This window comes from Rhea pennata, unplaced genomic scaffold (assembly GCF_028389875.1).
Source record: "Rhea pennata isolate bPtePen1 unplaced genomic scaffold, bPtePen1.pri scaffold_33, whole genome shotgun sequence".
NCBI classification, from domain to species: Eukaryota; Metazoa; Chordata; class Aves; order Rheiformes; family Rheidae; genus Rhea; species Rhea pennata.
In genome coordinates, this window is record NW_026907680.1 from 1,847,444 (window position 1) to 1,863,596 (window position 16,153).

The 16,153-nt window shown below is 42.9% G+C and overlaps 1 protein-coding gene across 1 annotated transcript; it reads right to left on the reverse strand.

Moving 5' to 3' along the window:
* Positions 1 to 1,893: 1,893 nt before the first annotated feature.
* LOC134154691 (transmembrane protein 209-like) lies at positions 1,894 to 15,647 on the reverse strand. The gene is made up of 15 exons (XM_062601373.1): positions 15,605 to 15,647; positions 13,757 to 13,883; positions 13,582 to 13,640; positions 12,710 to 12,841; positions 11,486 to 11,724; positions 10,866 to 11,074; positions 10,222 to 10,393; positions 9,198 to 9,269; positions 7,964 to 8,060; positions 6,276 to 6,401; positions 5,750 to 5,847; positions 3,632 to 3,746; positions 3,434 to 3,531; positions 2,540 to 2,613; positions 1,894 to 1,948 (listed from the first exon to the last, which is right to left on the reverse strand). The coding sequence occupies exons 1-15, from the start codon at positions 15,645 to 15,647 to the stop codon at positions 1,894 to 1,896; spliced, it is 1,716 nt and encodes a 571-aa protein (XP_062457357.1).
* Between the last annotated feature and the right edge of the window lie 506 nt (positions 15,648 to 16,153).

A 16,153-nucleotide genomic window follows, 5' to 3' on the forward strand; every position in this document is an offset into this window, starting at 1 on the left:
AAAAACAGTACTGCAAAGGATAACCAGCTCCAGCTAAATAACCTTCATGAAACCACAGCGCTGTGAAGATTGCGAGGGGTAGGTAAGACAAAAACAGCAGAATAACCCAGAAGTGACCTCAGGTTCATTAAGGCTTATTAACATACTAAATTTCACACCCCTAAATGAATAATGAGATGGAAATGACATGATAATGATATTACCGCCTCTTCTTCGCTTCCTATGCTAATTAACAAGAATGTGAAAGCGCAAGCGCAGAGCAATTACCTGAGTTAACGAAACTGTAACCAATAGAAAGATTTGTATAAAATACTCCCTGGAAAGCGTGTGTAAATCAAGAATGGGAGGGGGAGGAGGTGTGCTAGCTTTGTGGATTTACCACCTAGCCCCCATCTCTGCGCAGAAATGAAATAAACAAATACCTCGACCCTGTGTGTCTATTGGTTGCTTGCACACCGGGTAACAGAACCCAGATTTTGGGACAACAGTATCGCAGTTTTACCCCTCTGTTTAAAAAAATAAACCACATCAACTTCTAACCCCCTTTTCGATTTGCCTGAATTTGCAATGGCTTCCCCCCCTTTAAAAGCAGGGCCTGCTCTTTGAAACAAAGGCAAGTGTTTTCCCCCAAAAGCCAATTCCGCAGAAGGGGAACGGCGGCACGTGCAGGCGTGGTGAGACGCTCGCGCAGGCGTCGTTCCACAGCGGGGACGTTCCACTGCTGCCCGAGCTTTGAGACCGTCACTGCAACGGGAACCGCAGCTTGGCCGGCGGCCCCAGAGCTTGACTCGTTCCCGAGAAGCCAGAGGCTCTGGCCAGGCGGCGGCCGCTCGCCCCCAGGGGAAAAAAAGAGAAAAAAGCCATTTCTGGGCACGCTCTGGCGAGGCAGCAGGAACTTCGGGATGTTCCCCGAAGTTCCTGGGATGAGCCCACGCAGGTGTATCCACTCTGGTTTCATGCAGGGATGCTGAAGCCACATGCCAGTCTGCAAGGCCCTAAAAGTAAGGAGCTGCTAGCAGAAAAGCTAATGTGAGAAATAAAAGAATTTTTAAAAAATTAAAAAGCAAAGGCAGGGTAACGTTCTAGTCGTACTCAATCACCCACAACATCTTCTGTCTCGTAAGATGGTCACATTTGAATGGTATGCTTATTTTGTTTTGGTTTAAATCTATCTTATAAACACCTACTGAAACCAGCAAGTCAAAAAGTTTTCTCTTTCCCTTATATCTGCGGTGGAGATATACCACCTGAAGCATCCAGAGAGGTCACAAAATCCAATTATTCCAATGAGCAGGGATAAAAGACAACATCCTTTCAGATCGCATGTAATTAAATTAACCAAAAATCGGTGTAAGCGCTAACTTGGCGCCTGTTATGCCTGTCTGGAATCTCTTGGATCTTGTGAATCCGGCAGTTGGCCGCGTTGCAGTAACTGTCTTTTCAAGGGACTGCTCGCCAGCGAGCGGCTGGGTACAACTGCGGGAGACACGTCCCAGCTGCGCTGCTGCATTCCACCCTCAAACGCGGCAAGCGTGGGTTCATTGCTGAGCCCTGCGGGCAGTTAAGCTCTTTAGAGTGCTTGAAGAGTAAATGCAACAGAAATAGCAAGGGGGGTTTAAATACGATTTGTTAAGGTGAGGAGCCAAATAGAAAAGACCTGCCTGGAGTTCCTGTTTAGATACATTTCATCAGTAAAAACAATAAAACGTTTTACAGAGTATCTTCCCCAAAACTGTACAGAAATTACAAACATTTCCCCTCTGTCCATAAAGCAGAGTTTAAATTATCCCATTTCATAGTCCATATTCAAGGCAACAAGTGAAACGATGCTGCTCAGTTCGTCTTGTCGGAGAAGCAGGATCGTTCTTCTGAGCTGCAGTCCTGCTAGAGATGTTACTCTCCAAACACCCCTAGAACGTTGACTCCTGATGCACCAAAATTCACTTGCCTGCAAAAACAGCATTATAACGATAAGACACAAGTAAGTTAAAGCTCCTATTTAAAACAAATCTTCATTACAAGAAAAACTGCCAATCCCACACATCAGCATTTTAACATTTATGTAGGTATCGTGTTTCACCTCGAATTAAAGACAGCTCTTTCAGAACAAAAAAGTCCGGACATTGCTTTTATGTCAGTGCAGCTTTCACTGTGCACTCGAAACTCCTCTTGTTATGCCAAAAACAAGAGATTACAGCACTATGGCAGTGTCTGTCTCCTGTTTATAAATAGCACAGTACTTCTAGCAAGAAGGTAGCAACCTGGTTGTCTGGCCAAGGCCACTGTTCCGCAGCATGGACTCCACAGGATTTTTCAGCCAGCACAAGACCAAAGAAAAGCACAAAACATTTCCTGCACGCTCATGCACACAAAACTGACATGATTTTGTAAAAAGGCTGCCATTACTTAAAATGAGAAGAGCATTTTAATTCCATCAGTATCGTCCTATGATAGCAACTTCAGTTACGGTATTTCAAAACAGAAAGCTCCTGCTCGGATCTCGTGCGCAGCGCAATGATACGGAACGTCTGACACTTACCCAAGCATCCCAGATTCTTTTGTCTTTATGATGTACAGAAACATAAGCAATGTATGGAACATGTTGTTTCTGCCCTGAATACCACGGGAAGAGAAAAAAACTTGGAAATGAAATCACATGCAAACAAACATACTAATATCTTAGAATGTCTTATTTAAAACAACTGTCATCCCCTGTCCTGATCTTAGGTGGAGCAGCACAATTTTTCCTTCAAAACGTTTTGCAAGATACATATACTGCAGTGTGCGCCCTGTCGGCCTGTTATATCATCAGAGATGAGAAAAAACTATAACAGAGACCTCGTGAAATGGTATTACAGCTTAGACTGCTGGGGTTTTGCCTCAATTCTTATCTTTCAATTAGGCAAACACCAGAAAAAGACCAAGCTTGTTTTCTAGATGGATTATCACCCTCAAATATTTTTAAATGCTTTTTAAAAGAGCTTTTCTGAAATCAGAAAATCAAGTCACAATTAGGACTCAATAATAAAATCAAGATGTACAGGAAAAGTCTAGTATTTTGATATTGAGATTAGATGTTTCCCTCCAAAAACTCTTACAGACAAGCATCAGTCTCGTTGGCACTGAGGAATAGCAACTCACCTCAGAGCTTACATAAATTAGGATTTTAGAATAAATCATCAGAAAATAAACAACAAGAGGAAGCTGCTGCCTGGGCACTGATGTACCTAAGTTAGGCACTGAAGCTATCGTTCAGCAGCAGACTAAATACCACACGATGGTCAAAGATCGTGGTAACATTTGCTTTCTGCACCGAGCCAGCCTACATATTCAATGGATGTGGCTAGTTCCAAAGGAAAAGGAAGAATGAAAAAGAAACCAATCAGGTCTGCTCAAGGTTTCCTGACAGCAGAAAAAACTAACGCGATCATACCTCGGGCAGATTGTAGACCTGGCGGTGGTAGATCAGCTCATAGTGGGGTGGATTGATGTTGCTTTGGTAGATGCAAAATACATTTTCATTTGTAATGTCTGTGAATTAAAGTTTTAAAATAAGATAGGGATTTTAAGAGCGCTGATGGGATCCAAGCAGGAAACAGCAGCTAAACAAGCAGTCCAAGAATGCCAATACCTGGTTTATCTGGTGTTTGAACAAAGTGTTGGGCAGTGAAGGTTTTGCCATCGGGGTATTTGGGGCTAGGGGGCAGTCTGGCATCGAGGTAAGTGCAGAATATGTGCATAAGGATCTGTGCAAACAAAAACAAATCTCATTTTAGTATCATTAAGAAGACTGACAGGACAGCAGCTTTCTTTCCATAATCTCAGACATTAGTTAGGGTATTTGAGAGTCTGTTGCTGCATCATGGACTTAATTAATCCCACCATGTTTAGAAGCCCAAGGCAGCTTAACACTTAGAGCACTGAATTCAATGGTCCAGGGCACGCCACAGATGTCAAGACAAGTTTATTCTTCCTGTAAATGAAACCCTTTCAGTCACAACACGTTAAAAAGGTGCTGCATGTGAACTGAACTCCTGACATACAAGTAACTATCTTCACATCTCACAGAATTTGCAAAGTCACAGATCTGAATAGCATATGTAGGACAAACTACAAGATACCTGATTTCATGATGGTTTCTACGCTAGCTGCAAAGATTTGGCTTAGAGAGGCCGATCCGATCTAATGACAACTTTTCCAAACACTACACTTACCCAGCAAGTTGCTCCTCTCTTGTCAAAAATGGCAAAACAAAATCAATGGACAAACTTGGACTGCTCATGAATCTTACCAGCTCTCAACATTTTGGAAGAAAGTCCTAGAACAAGTATCTTCTTAGCTAACAGCGAGAAAATCGCAGTACTGCATGTTGTGTTTTAACTCTTACAGTAGACTTCTCAGCATTCTTTGGGTGCAGCGTGACCAAATTACTCTGTAGTATGATACCTCCTGTGTTCAACATAGGATTTGTTTGGCAGACAGAAGAATTTCTATGGGCTAAATGCCCAAAGCCTCAAGAGGTCTAGCGGAAATTATTGCTTTAAGTTGCACGCAATGAGACTAACATTACCGTTAAAAACTCTTCATTTGGCACTTATTGTCTTAAGTTAATGCCAAAGCTTCGAGACAAGTGTTCAATATTGATTTCATCTGTTATATCAGAACTTCTTTCCCAGAATCTTTACAAGTTTAGTACATTGTGCAGTACTATCTCTCTTAGCTGGTTTCATTAAAAGACAATGAATTCAGGGAGTGATGGTCTGTGTTACGGTCTTTAATACTTTCAAACTGCTCAGCTTGCTGTCTACCAAGATAGCCAGAGCTGCTTCCCAGCTTGTCAGTCCCAAATATTTAGTCATCTTCACAACTAGAAAATCAAATCTTATTTCAAGACAGATTTTGCTCAGCTTTAGCTTCCAGCAATTCAATCTTGTTGCATCTTTGTCAGCAAGGTTGTAAAACTTGCATATGAATCTTCTTTCTGCTTCTCCCCAGTAACTGAACATCTATAGAGGGAATCAAATCACCTGAACTCTCCTTTCAAATACAGAGTTCAACTGAAGAGTCACACATGAAGCTTGTTCTCCACTCCCTGGATTATCTTGTGGCCTTTCTTTTAACTATTTCAGTTGAATTTTCAAGTCACTGTATTCACTGAAGTGCTTTCTCCTGACCTTTTGCATTAATTGGCTAAGCATGACTACAAGTCTGTTCTCAAGTAAGATAATGTAATCCCTGTGGATCTCTCAAGAAATATTACTGAATTAAATAAACATCAAGACACGCCACTTAATCCGTTCGTTCTTCTAACCATTACAGCAAAGGAAAATTTTAAGGTTCATCTTGCATGAGAAATTATGAGGTTTGGTTAAAGCAGACTTTTTTTCTTTTCTTTTTTTTTTTCTTTTTTTTTTTTTTTTTAATAAGGTAGAATATTGCTCTAACAAATCCACTACCTTCTGTCAGGTTGCTCCCAAAACAGTTACCTGACTGACATCTCAGATGAGTCTAAATAAGAGGCTGGCTTAAGACTAAGACATGAAATCGCATTTTTGTGATCTGCACAATGTCCAATCCCATTGGCATTATTCCTTGCATAATTTCACTGACTACAATGGGATTATCAGGATAGGGAGGCAAACAGGATTTTGACCATGTTCCTCAAAAGACTTAATTGCTACCACACACAAAAATCTACCCTGAAAGACACACTTTAGGAAGTTATATTAAGCCTTCTTTGAAAACTTACAGCACAGTCAGTGGGCAAGTCAGCATCCCACTTACGGCCCTTGAAATCTCCTCCTCTGTTCCATCGGAATGAGCTCATGTATCCTCCCTGAGAAAGCTCTGAAAAAACAAAATTTATTCAGCTACTGGAGGTTGAAGGTGCAAGGAGGACATATTTGACACTAGCTTCAAGAACACTGCATGTATTTTCAGTGCACAAAATAGGAAAAATTAAACTAAGGAAGTGCTTATAAAGTTAGGGGAGTGGAGTTTACAAGGTATTTTTTATTGGTAATTAATGAAGGGATTAAATAGGACACTTCACACCCCAAACTGAGAGAAGAAATAAAAACTTCCATGCCAAGTCCCACATCATTACATTGGTCTGAAAAGAGGAAGTTGCAAAAACTACCTCTGCTACTTGAAAAGCAGCTCTTCTCCCCGCTGTGACTGTAGTTCAAACCTCTTAATTGACGGGGTATCTGACACCGCCGACGCTTGACCCAGCTAACGGAAACGTTTTAAAGTCAGTATGGTTGACCACATACCTTTGATCCTTTCCACCAAATACTCTTGGTTCGCTGCAATATCCAAATACTGCATTACAGCGTACAGAGTTGGCATGACTGGAGCTTTAACAAGCGCTGCTTGTTTCAGATTGCTGATGCTGGCTTCTGCATGCGACAAGAGCCAGCACGACATCTGCATCCACGACATAAATTTGAACATTCTCCCTTACAAGGCATTAACAAATGCAATGTTACAAGGAGGAACTGGCTTTTTTGTCTCACTATTTACTAAGGTAACTTACTAAGATAATTTACTAAGATTTATACAAAGTTAACAGCTTATCCAATACTCCAAATGTTTGTTTCCAATCCCAGTGAAGTACTAGCTGTCTCCCTTAAACCACAGAACATAAACGCTATGCAGCACTGTGCGGTTGCAAAAGACGACAGACCCTTATCTGAAGGGCTTGCATTCCATAAGAAAACAGAAACATATGGTGTGAAAAAGGGAAGAAGTAACATCCATTTTAAAGAGCAGTAGGAGAGCAGCAAGGTGGAGATGAGGTCAGTAAGTGATAAGATGCAGATCTTGAGGACAGACTACAAACAGGCCCCCCCCCAAAAAAAAAAGAAAAAAAAAAAAGTAGGCTTTGTTTAAATGAAGCCTATCAAATCCTGCTCTTGATTGAGGGGGATATGCATGTGATAAGGCAATGGAAGGAGTTCCTTCAGAGTTGCACTATGAAATTTTAGCTAGAATTCTAGCTCATCAAAATGCTTAAAAAGGACGGGGGGGAACCCAAAACAGCAAAAACCAACTGCCCCAACCAAAAGATCTTTTCTTCTAATGCCCATAGCTCTCCAAAATACACCTGAGATTATCCTCCCCAACCCCACTTAGTGCTACTCCTAGTACTTAAATAATCTTTAATGTATCTTAACCTTAAAATGATCTTAGATCTTAAATGCAAACGATTAATAGCCTATCTCTGATAACAGAACTATTCTAAGTTAAAATAAATAAATAAATAAACTTTAATGTATCTTAACCTTAAAATGATCTTAGATCTTAAATGCAAACGATTAATCGCCTGTGATAACAGAATTAATTTAAGTTAAAATACATAAATAAATAAATACTTCCTAGGTCTATAGATTTATTATTATCACAGTCATAAGATGACTTCTCAGTTCTTAAACAATATTTGGATACAATGTATCACATCTAAGTTTTCATAAAACTTTTTGTGGCCTGTTTGCTTTCAGACAAGATAGCAGGTAACAATTTAAGGAAGGAACAGCAATAGGTTTTTCAGGAAGTAGCTGATTTTAAGGAAGTTTGGAAAGACACATACTAACATAGACAGAGAGGGCTGACAGGCAACCATCCTTGCAACGTGTGATAGTTTTTTGACAGTTTAAGATACAAGGATGTTAATCTGAGCCTTTAACTCTCCAGGAATGAATTCAGAGGAAACAAGAGGCTTAAGAATTTTATGCTATTGCAGCATCAGCATGCCTTTATCAGTATTTCCAGAAATCCTATGAAGAATCCTTCCAGTTTAGTAAAATGCATTACATGAAGCAAAGATCACACCAATACAAACAGGAAACGGAACTGTAATTCTTAGCAGACTTGTTTTCTATACTACCTATGCAGTGCCCTGCTATGGGGTGGCCTGCTACCAACCACCACAGGGAACCCCCCAGTTACTCTATCATCATACCTCCAACCTGCATTTCTGGGTACCCCATTCTTCTCAGCTGACTGCTCACAGACTCAATCTCTTGTACAAGTGGCACTAAAATAGTCTCATTAATCCACTAGGAAAGAGAAATGCAAAAATTAAAAAGCTTAGAAGCAACAAGAATGTGACAAAAATGTTAGTTTACTCTCTAGTCAGCATCACTGTTACAATCACAAAGGAGTTTAACAACAGGAACTTTGAAGTCAACCAAGGAGGAAAAGTAATTAAAGAGTATCAATTTAGATAGGGGTGATTGGCTCTAGAAACACCCTCTAAAATGCCAAAAATTCACTATAGAGGACTTGGGAAAACAAATCTCCAGAAAGCAGTGATACTGATAAAGCTTTCCTGAACAATGAGAAAAGGGGTATTCTGAGGCACTGCACGACACTCATAGTGGTAATTTAAACTTTCATGGGTCCACTCCCTCTCAAAACCCTTTCAGGAAATGAAGAGCCTGATAAACACAGTATGTGACACTTGTATGTGACACAGTTTGGGAACTGAAGCCAAGCTGCCTGTAGGTTTATGAACAGATGCTTAGGAATCTGGTACAGAACAGTCATAACCCCACATCTCATAGAAATCTTTTACTTTTCACTCGTCCCACTACTTAGAAGAACTACATATGTGATAGTTGCTGACTGAAGGGGTAATTCAAAGTTAGGCTTACAAATTATTTTGTCATAGTATGTGATTGTATTTCCTTTGCCAAAGCAATTGCCTAAGACCAAAATTTTCTTTTTGTTTTCTTATTACACTCCTCAAGGCTGTTGGAAAAAGTCAACGGGCTGGCATTTCCCATGCTTTATTTGAGTCCAGAAGGAGTTTGAAATACAGGAGAAAAAAAACAGAAAAAATTCAGAAATTTGGGTCGTAGAAAGAAAAAACAAGTCTTTTCACATCCACTGTGTGTTAAGATGCACGTGTCTTCATTCAAAGGTGGGTGAACTTTACAACTGTGAAGTTTTCAGAACAGAAAACACCTAGGCCAGCAAGTGCAAAAGTTCAGGTTGAAAATGTGTCTTAATACTTCTTTGTTACAAGCATGCTGTTTTAGTCTCCATGTCCAAGCCCACCCTAATTCTCAAATAGACTCAAATATGTAATTCTTCTCACTTCCTTAGGTATACAGGGAGCACTGAGGTACTTTTTCATTCTGCTGTACCTATTCTAACAGCAAGAACAGGCAGTTCACAGGGACTGGACTTACACTTCTGAACCTAGCGGTCCAGGAATCCAGGTAATCAAGCTGTCGTCGATTCACGATCACCCTTGCCCAAACCTATGGAAAGAACATTATTACCTACATACAGCAACCTAACAGAATACTAAAGAGTTTTTAGGCCCTAAGATGTTTTCTGACTGCAGCCACAGCACATAATTCAAATTGCATTTGTTCCAGAACTCTCATCTAATGGCTGTATCATGTGAATTCTACAGTAGCTTACCATACTACTCTCCTACTCTCTTTTCACAGTACACTAAATCTCCCGTGAGTCCAAACGCACAGTTTTGAGTTCCCTGCTCTGTTAGGATAAAATTGGTCCAAGTTGCAGGGTAGACTAAGTTAATGTACGACATAAAGAAAACAGATCAAATTTAATTAAAAGCTACGTTAATGACATTCTTTTGAATCAGACTTATTCCAGACACAAGTGTAAAGGAGAACAATTTTACACACCTTCAACTATTTCACTACATTAGGTACAGGTCAGTTTCCAGTCAATTTTTATGTCACAAGTTTATTTTATCCAGAGTACAAAATGGTAAACAAAAGTTCCGCAACCACCATTCTTGAGTTGAACTCAAAGTCTGTCTGTTCTCAGACACACAGTAATATTAAACAACTTCAGATAAAATAATTCTGAAGAGTTGGCCAAACCAACAGAAGTTTCCAGCTTTCCACCGTGGCCCACACGGTGAGTATTAGTTAATTACAAAGACCACAAAGCATGAAACCTGAAATTCTCTCAGGAGTCAGTTTTCCACCTAAACACAGGTACCTTGTTCACCAAGGAAGAAATCATTTTACAATTTTACAATTGTAAAATTTTACAGTCCGGAATTTGAAATGTATACCCCTTGTGGCAAAAAGTCTTACAAGCTGTATGAAGATGGTTAAATGCTATAGGATTTCTCCCTTTCTAGCACCGTTGACGGAGTTCACATTTGGATGGAGCCACATATTTTAGAGCCCTGTTTTTCTATCTTGGCTCCTTTGGTGCTGAGCTTACTTCTTCTGCAGTCAGTGGAGAGCTCAGACGAGCTTCGTCCTTGTGTGCTGATGGAGCCTGGGGCATGCAAGCCACCTGATACTGGTACTTTCTCAGCACCTGTGCTTGCTCTACTAAGGAACGGCTGTAGTTCCAAAAGGTTGGGCTGCTGGAAGGAGAGCTGGAACATGAACTTGCTGAAATGACATTGAACAGCCATAAAATTATCACCAAGTAATCACAGAAGCAACACTGCAGGCAATAGGTCACTATATTAAGGCTTTGACAGGAGAGATGTGCTCATGAATTATCATAAATACATACACCAAAATCTGTCTGCATAAACACTGATTTCATCTTTATATTAATAAGGCACTGTCCCTATCCCAGACAAAAACTGCCTGCAGGTAATTCACCACCTTTAGCTCAACTGCCTTCTCCACAAAATATCCCTCTCATCGAGGTGATAAAGCCCTTCAACTCATTGTAGTCCACTATACACAACAAATGCTACAGAGATTATTAGTATATCTATAATATAGACTAGTACTTCAGCAGCTCTCTTTCTGTGCAGGAATCTTTTCCAACTTTTCTCATCCACTCCTCATCAATAAAACCAACATCCCCTCCTTGCCAAGCTTTTCAGGCTACATGAAGTTATTTACGTACCCAATTGAAGTCTACGCTGTTTCTCTTCTTCGCTTCGAAGGTACTTTTGCAGTGACTTGCGGTCTGTGATTTCATCATCTTGACTCATACGGGAATTATACCGCATTGGTGAAAAGTGGCAACGAGACCTTAGCCCGGTGCTTTCCACTGGCCCAACACTTGAGGCATATGGTGAACCAGCAGGAGAAGAGCTGAAGCTGGAAAGCTTTGGGAAACAAAAGCAAACAGTTGTGTCACATGAGGAAAGTGAGAATTCCATTTTGACTTTATAAACTAAATGAATAGATCGACTGAACATAAGAATTGATTACTCTGCTGATTGCTGCTATAAAATATGCTCTCGTTTGGGGGAAGGTTTTTGCTATTTTGTAGTTACATTCTAGTTTCTTATTTTTGCTGTGCTCTGAAACAAACTAGCTACTCTAAAACAAATAAATTAATACCAGGGAAAGAGGATGAATACTGACAAGACAAATTTCATCTGCTTTGCAAACAAAGCGAACACACACACAGGACCCTCCACCGCCGGCCGCACACCTCCAATGGCTTACAGCACAACACAAGGACACGATAAGCAAAGCCAAACCGTTCCCCTTGAAGCCACCTTGGTCATTACCTTACTGTAGCTGCTGCTTGGTGAATAGGTTAAAGCACTGCTATAAGAAGCGCTGTTGCTTGACAGAGCCTGCCGCTGAGGGCTGTACCCTGAGATACAACCAGAAGTAAACTTTGGACTGGCCCTGAAGGGCCGGGATGGGCTGTAACTCAGCACAGTTTGACCCTGGACTCTAGGAGAAGGCGAAGAAGAAGGGACTTTCTTCGCTGCCAGCTCATGTGCTGGAATTATTTGTACCGCTGCAATAAGCAAAAAAAACCACAATCAGCACTGTACATGCAGCAGCCCAGAACTCTCCTCCTCACTTTAAATACACAGCAAAACACACATACACAACTCTCTTCCCTTAAGGAAATTCTAGGACACTAAAAAGACTATTCTAGTCTGACCCCTACAGGATTCAGCAGTCAACCCCAAAGACATAAAAATCAGAAAACTGGGACACGTGATCATAATTCAATACAAATTCTACAATTTAAAATTTCAGTTAAATTCTACCAAGCACCTTTGCATAGCCCGAGGCAATTATTTAACTTATTTGGTCAGCTACTCTACCTGCCTGCTTCATGTGTCTTTAGCACATCTAATGTCTCATTTACCTGTGCAAACCCAGATATTACACTCCTCAGCTGCGGTGATATAACCCTACTCCCGTATCTGCCGCTCTTTCTCTGGAGGCAGCCTAGTAGTATGTAACACATTGTACTAGCACCTTGCTTTTGCTGTATTTTCAAACTCTGCCAAGTTTTTCTATATTTGACAACATCACTTAGACGTTCAGAACTTTTCAGAGCAACTGCTCTCTAGCCTGTCATTTTCAGACTGCACACTAAGGTCTCTTTTCTCTTTCTAATTTGGCGCTCTCCAGTCAGTATGATGATAGTAGGATACCAAATTTAAATACAAACCTATACACTCTGCCTTGTTCTCAATCCCATTTATAGGTTACAAATTCCTTGTCCAGCTTCATAAAGTTTAAGTCTCTCTCACTGCCCTTTAACAGCCCACTCTCCTTTTCTCCTTTTGTATTGGTTGTTTCCTCTCCACTTCTCCCCTTAATTGCTCATCAATTTATCACTTTTATTTTGAATTTTTATAGGCTGCAGTTAGTTCATCTTACTGCTCTTGTCAGATGACGTAACTGAGAACTCACTTCACTAAAGATTCATGGGCTTGAGAAAGATATCATCTTTAAAAAAAGTATTTATAATTTATAACACCTACCTGCATTCTGCATCCCTAGAAGGATCTGCTGTCTACGAGTCATGACCAAGGTAGTTGGTGCCATTGTGTACTTGAAGTACATCCAAAAATCAAATAAGGCATTCAGACTGAACAGGGATACAAGCACAAGCTCTAGAACAAACACAAAGGTTTTTATCATGCTAGGCACCATAAACAGGAGTAACAGTAAATGATCTGAGAAAACAAGTTTATACACAAATCAAGAATAGTTTATTATTAGGGCTACCAATAACTGCCAGTCTGAGCACGGACGTAAGACAACTTCTCCTTTTCATGCAAGAACCATTAGAGATAAATTTCCTTTCTATATTGAAATTCATTTCTGTTGCTACAATATGTATTTGTAAAAGCGAAAGGTATTTTCCAGACAGGATACAAAGCACTGCAATGAAGTTTCATGCTATTTATCAAGTGTCTTCTGCCAAACCTTCTGTCACTCGTTACCTGACATTGCTCTCACTCTTCTTCCTTTTCATCCGCTAATAGTATTAGATACAATTACTTTTGAGCCTACTCATTTGAAACCAAATTTGATTATTTGGAAATGTCCTGCAGCCCTACAATACAACACAGCGCTATTATTTCAACTATTCCCCAAAGCCTTATTGCACACATTAAACACATTTAAGGTAGGAAACCTGTTCTTCACACTCTTTCTTACTTGTCACTAAAATGATGAAATTCCAACAGCACCAAAAGGGATAAAGGAAAACAAAATGAAGCTTGGTTATTAAAAAACAACAACAACAACGAAAAACCCCAAACCTTAAAAATGCTTTCCCCAGCAAGAAGAATGAAGGCTGAAACCTTCCCTCCTCCCTAAAACTAATTCATATGCTGTGACAACTCACCAATATACCAGAGCGGCCAAAATGCGATGTTGTAATAGGAACTTATAAGTTTTCCAGTCCTAAAAAGAAAAGGAAGAAGCGATCAATTTAACAGTAACTGGGTCCTATGAAATATTTAAGCATATACAAAGTAGAAAGCTTTACTTAGTTGAGTCAGATATAACAATCAACATACATGTCAGTATATATCATCCCCCCAACAGACATATTAAGGAGGCCCCAGGCCCAGACCACTTTCCGCTCTTCAGCCTCCCTCCTAATCTTCACAGTCCTGTCAAGGAGCGAAGCTGCAGAAATCTGTTCTGCCGCCATTGTCTGCAACAGGAAGCACACAAAGAATGTTAAAGATTGAAAATTTATATACAGTTAGATTCTCACTCTGTACAAGACCTTTAAAAAAGTAAAAAAGCAAAAAGAAATTACATAAAAGGACTTCACATTGAGGTACCAAATCGTGTGTAGTGCTAAGAATGAGCTTCAGTGGTTTAAAAACAAAAAACAAAAAACAAAAACAAAAAACCCAAAACAATATTCCTCTTATAAACTGCATAAGCACTGTCACCTCTTCACAGTGAAACAGTTTCCATTTTCTCCACTGAGGTACAGAGGACAGAAAAGAGAGCCAGATTCCAACAGCGTTTTTGAGAAACAGCATTTTTCGGAATGCTGAGGCAACACTGCCTTCTCCAAGCAAGGAAAACAGACCAAGAAAACATCTTGCACAACCTGGCAGTTTTCCTACTGAAAACACCCACCTATCTCCTTCTGTCAGCTCAGGACAGCTCTGTACCCTCCCCACACCCTCCCCCCTTTACACCACAAAATGCCCTATGTAACAGAAATAACGCTTCCTACATATTCTACTCCTCTCATCACTCTAGCACACACCACGCCACACACACACACACACACACGCGGGCGCGCTTGTCACCCGCCGGCAGCCCGCCGCACTCCCAGGCCTCGCTGACAGGCCCTGAGCGCGCACGCCCCGGCTCCCCCGCAGCCAAACCCCGCCGACCACAAGCAGACTCGGCCCCGCAACGAGCAGGCGCCCCGGGAGGGCGGCGACACCGCCGCTCCGCTCCGCTCCGCCCCCGAGGGCGCCCAGGCCCCGCCCCAGGCCCAGGCTCCGCCCGCCGCCCCCACCGCAGCCGCCCTCACCGCAGCCGCCTCCAAAGATTGGTCGCGCGGACCCGTGACGTCACCGTAGGCAGTTCCGCGGGGGCGGGGACGCCGTTGCCAGGGGGACGCCGTTGCCAGGGGGACGCCGATCCCAGCCGGACGCCGTTGCCAGGGGGATGCCGTTGCCAGGGGGACGCTCGCGCAGCCGCCCCGGACGCCCCGGACGCCCCGGCCGATGGCGCCTGCCCGACCCGGCCGCAAGCGGCGCCAGGCGCCATGGCGGCCCCAGCGCGGCAGCCGCGACGCCCCCCGCACCCTGCTGCCCGCCTTGGCCGCCACCGGCCGTGCCCACACCCGGCCGTACCCTTCCCCTGCTCGGCTCCCACTACGGCCGCGTGCGGGCACACCCCCCGGCTGCCCCACGCCAGAGCCTGGCCAAATGTGTTGCTCCTGCCTGCAAACCTCACCACGAGGAGCAGGGAGGAATAAAAGCACCGCTGGCCGCTGAAAGGGAGCACAACGAGTTACAGCAGACCGCTCTGTGAGCGCGGGCCAGCGGACAACCTCAGCTGCTCCAAAACCCTTCCTGCCTTTGCCTCAGATCCCAAGCACCAACCTGAAAGTAAGAAAGCCTAAAAAAGGAGATTAACTACAAGCCTAGACCGCACAGTTATCGATAAACACAGTGTCTAACGCTTGGCCACTCTGTGCAGTGTGCTGTAGGTGACCCTGCTTGAGCAGGGGTGTTGGACGAGATGATCTCCAGAGGCCCCTTCCAACCTCCACCCTTCAATGATTCTGTGATGGGCGCTTTCTCTCGCTTTTTCTCCTGCTGTGGGGGGAATGGAAAATGCGTGGAGGACAAAGAGGCTAGAAGCTGGTCTGCGGTGCGAATCCTTACCGAGGCTTGTCAGTCTGCAGAGAGAAGGGGACTCAATCCTCATGTAGTGCTGATGAAAGTCTCCCTGAGCAGGCTCTCAAGCAAAGCTCCTGCATTTGCAGATGCGCACGCACCAGATGGAACGATGAAGCCTGGTCCTCCAGAATCGCCATTGCTAGTGAGGGGCCGCAGGCTTTGCCCTGACTTGGGCTTGCTGGAGTGTCAAGGTGGAGCAGAGTGGCACTTGGAGGAGGCTCTCCTTCAGCAGCTTAAAGGCCTGCCAGCTTTCCTGAGCTCCTTTGCCCTTCTGAGCTGCCTCCCCTGGCGTCCCCCTAGCAGGTCTCTGCCAGAAGGGGAAGCCTGCTCGCCTCAAGGCCAGCTCTGGGCTCTGCTGCTCTCCTTCCTACCTGCCCTCGGTCTCTGCAACTCCACTAGTTCCCGGGTGCTACAGCCCAGGTGGCAATGGATGCTGCTGGCACCAAGCCTCCGGGGTGGCCGCTTCCCCTTCTGGCCCTGGGCACCCGCCTTCTTCCCCTCACACCTGCAAAAGCCCAGCACTCAAGGGCACCC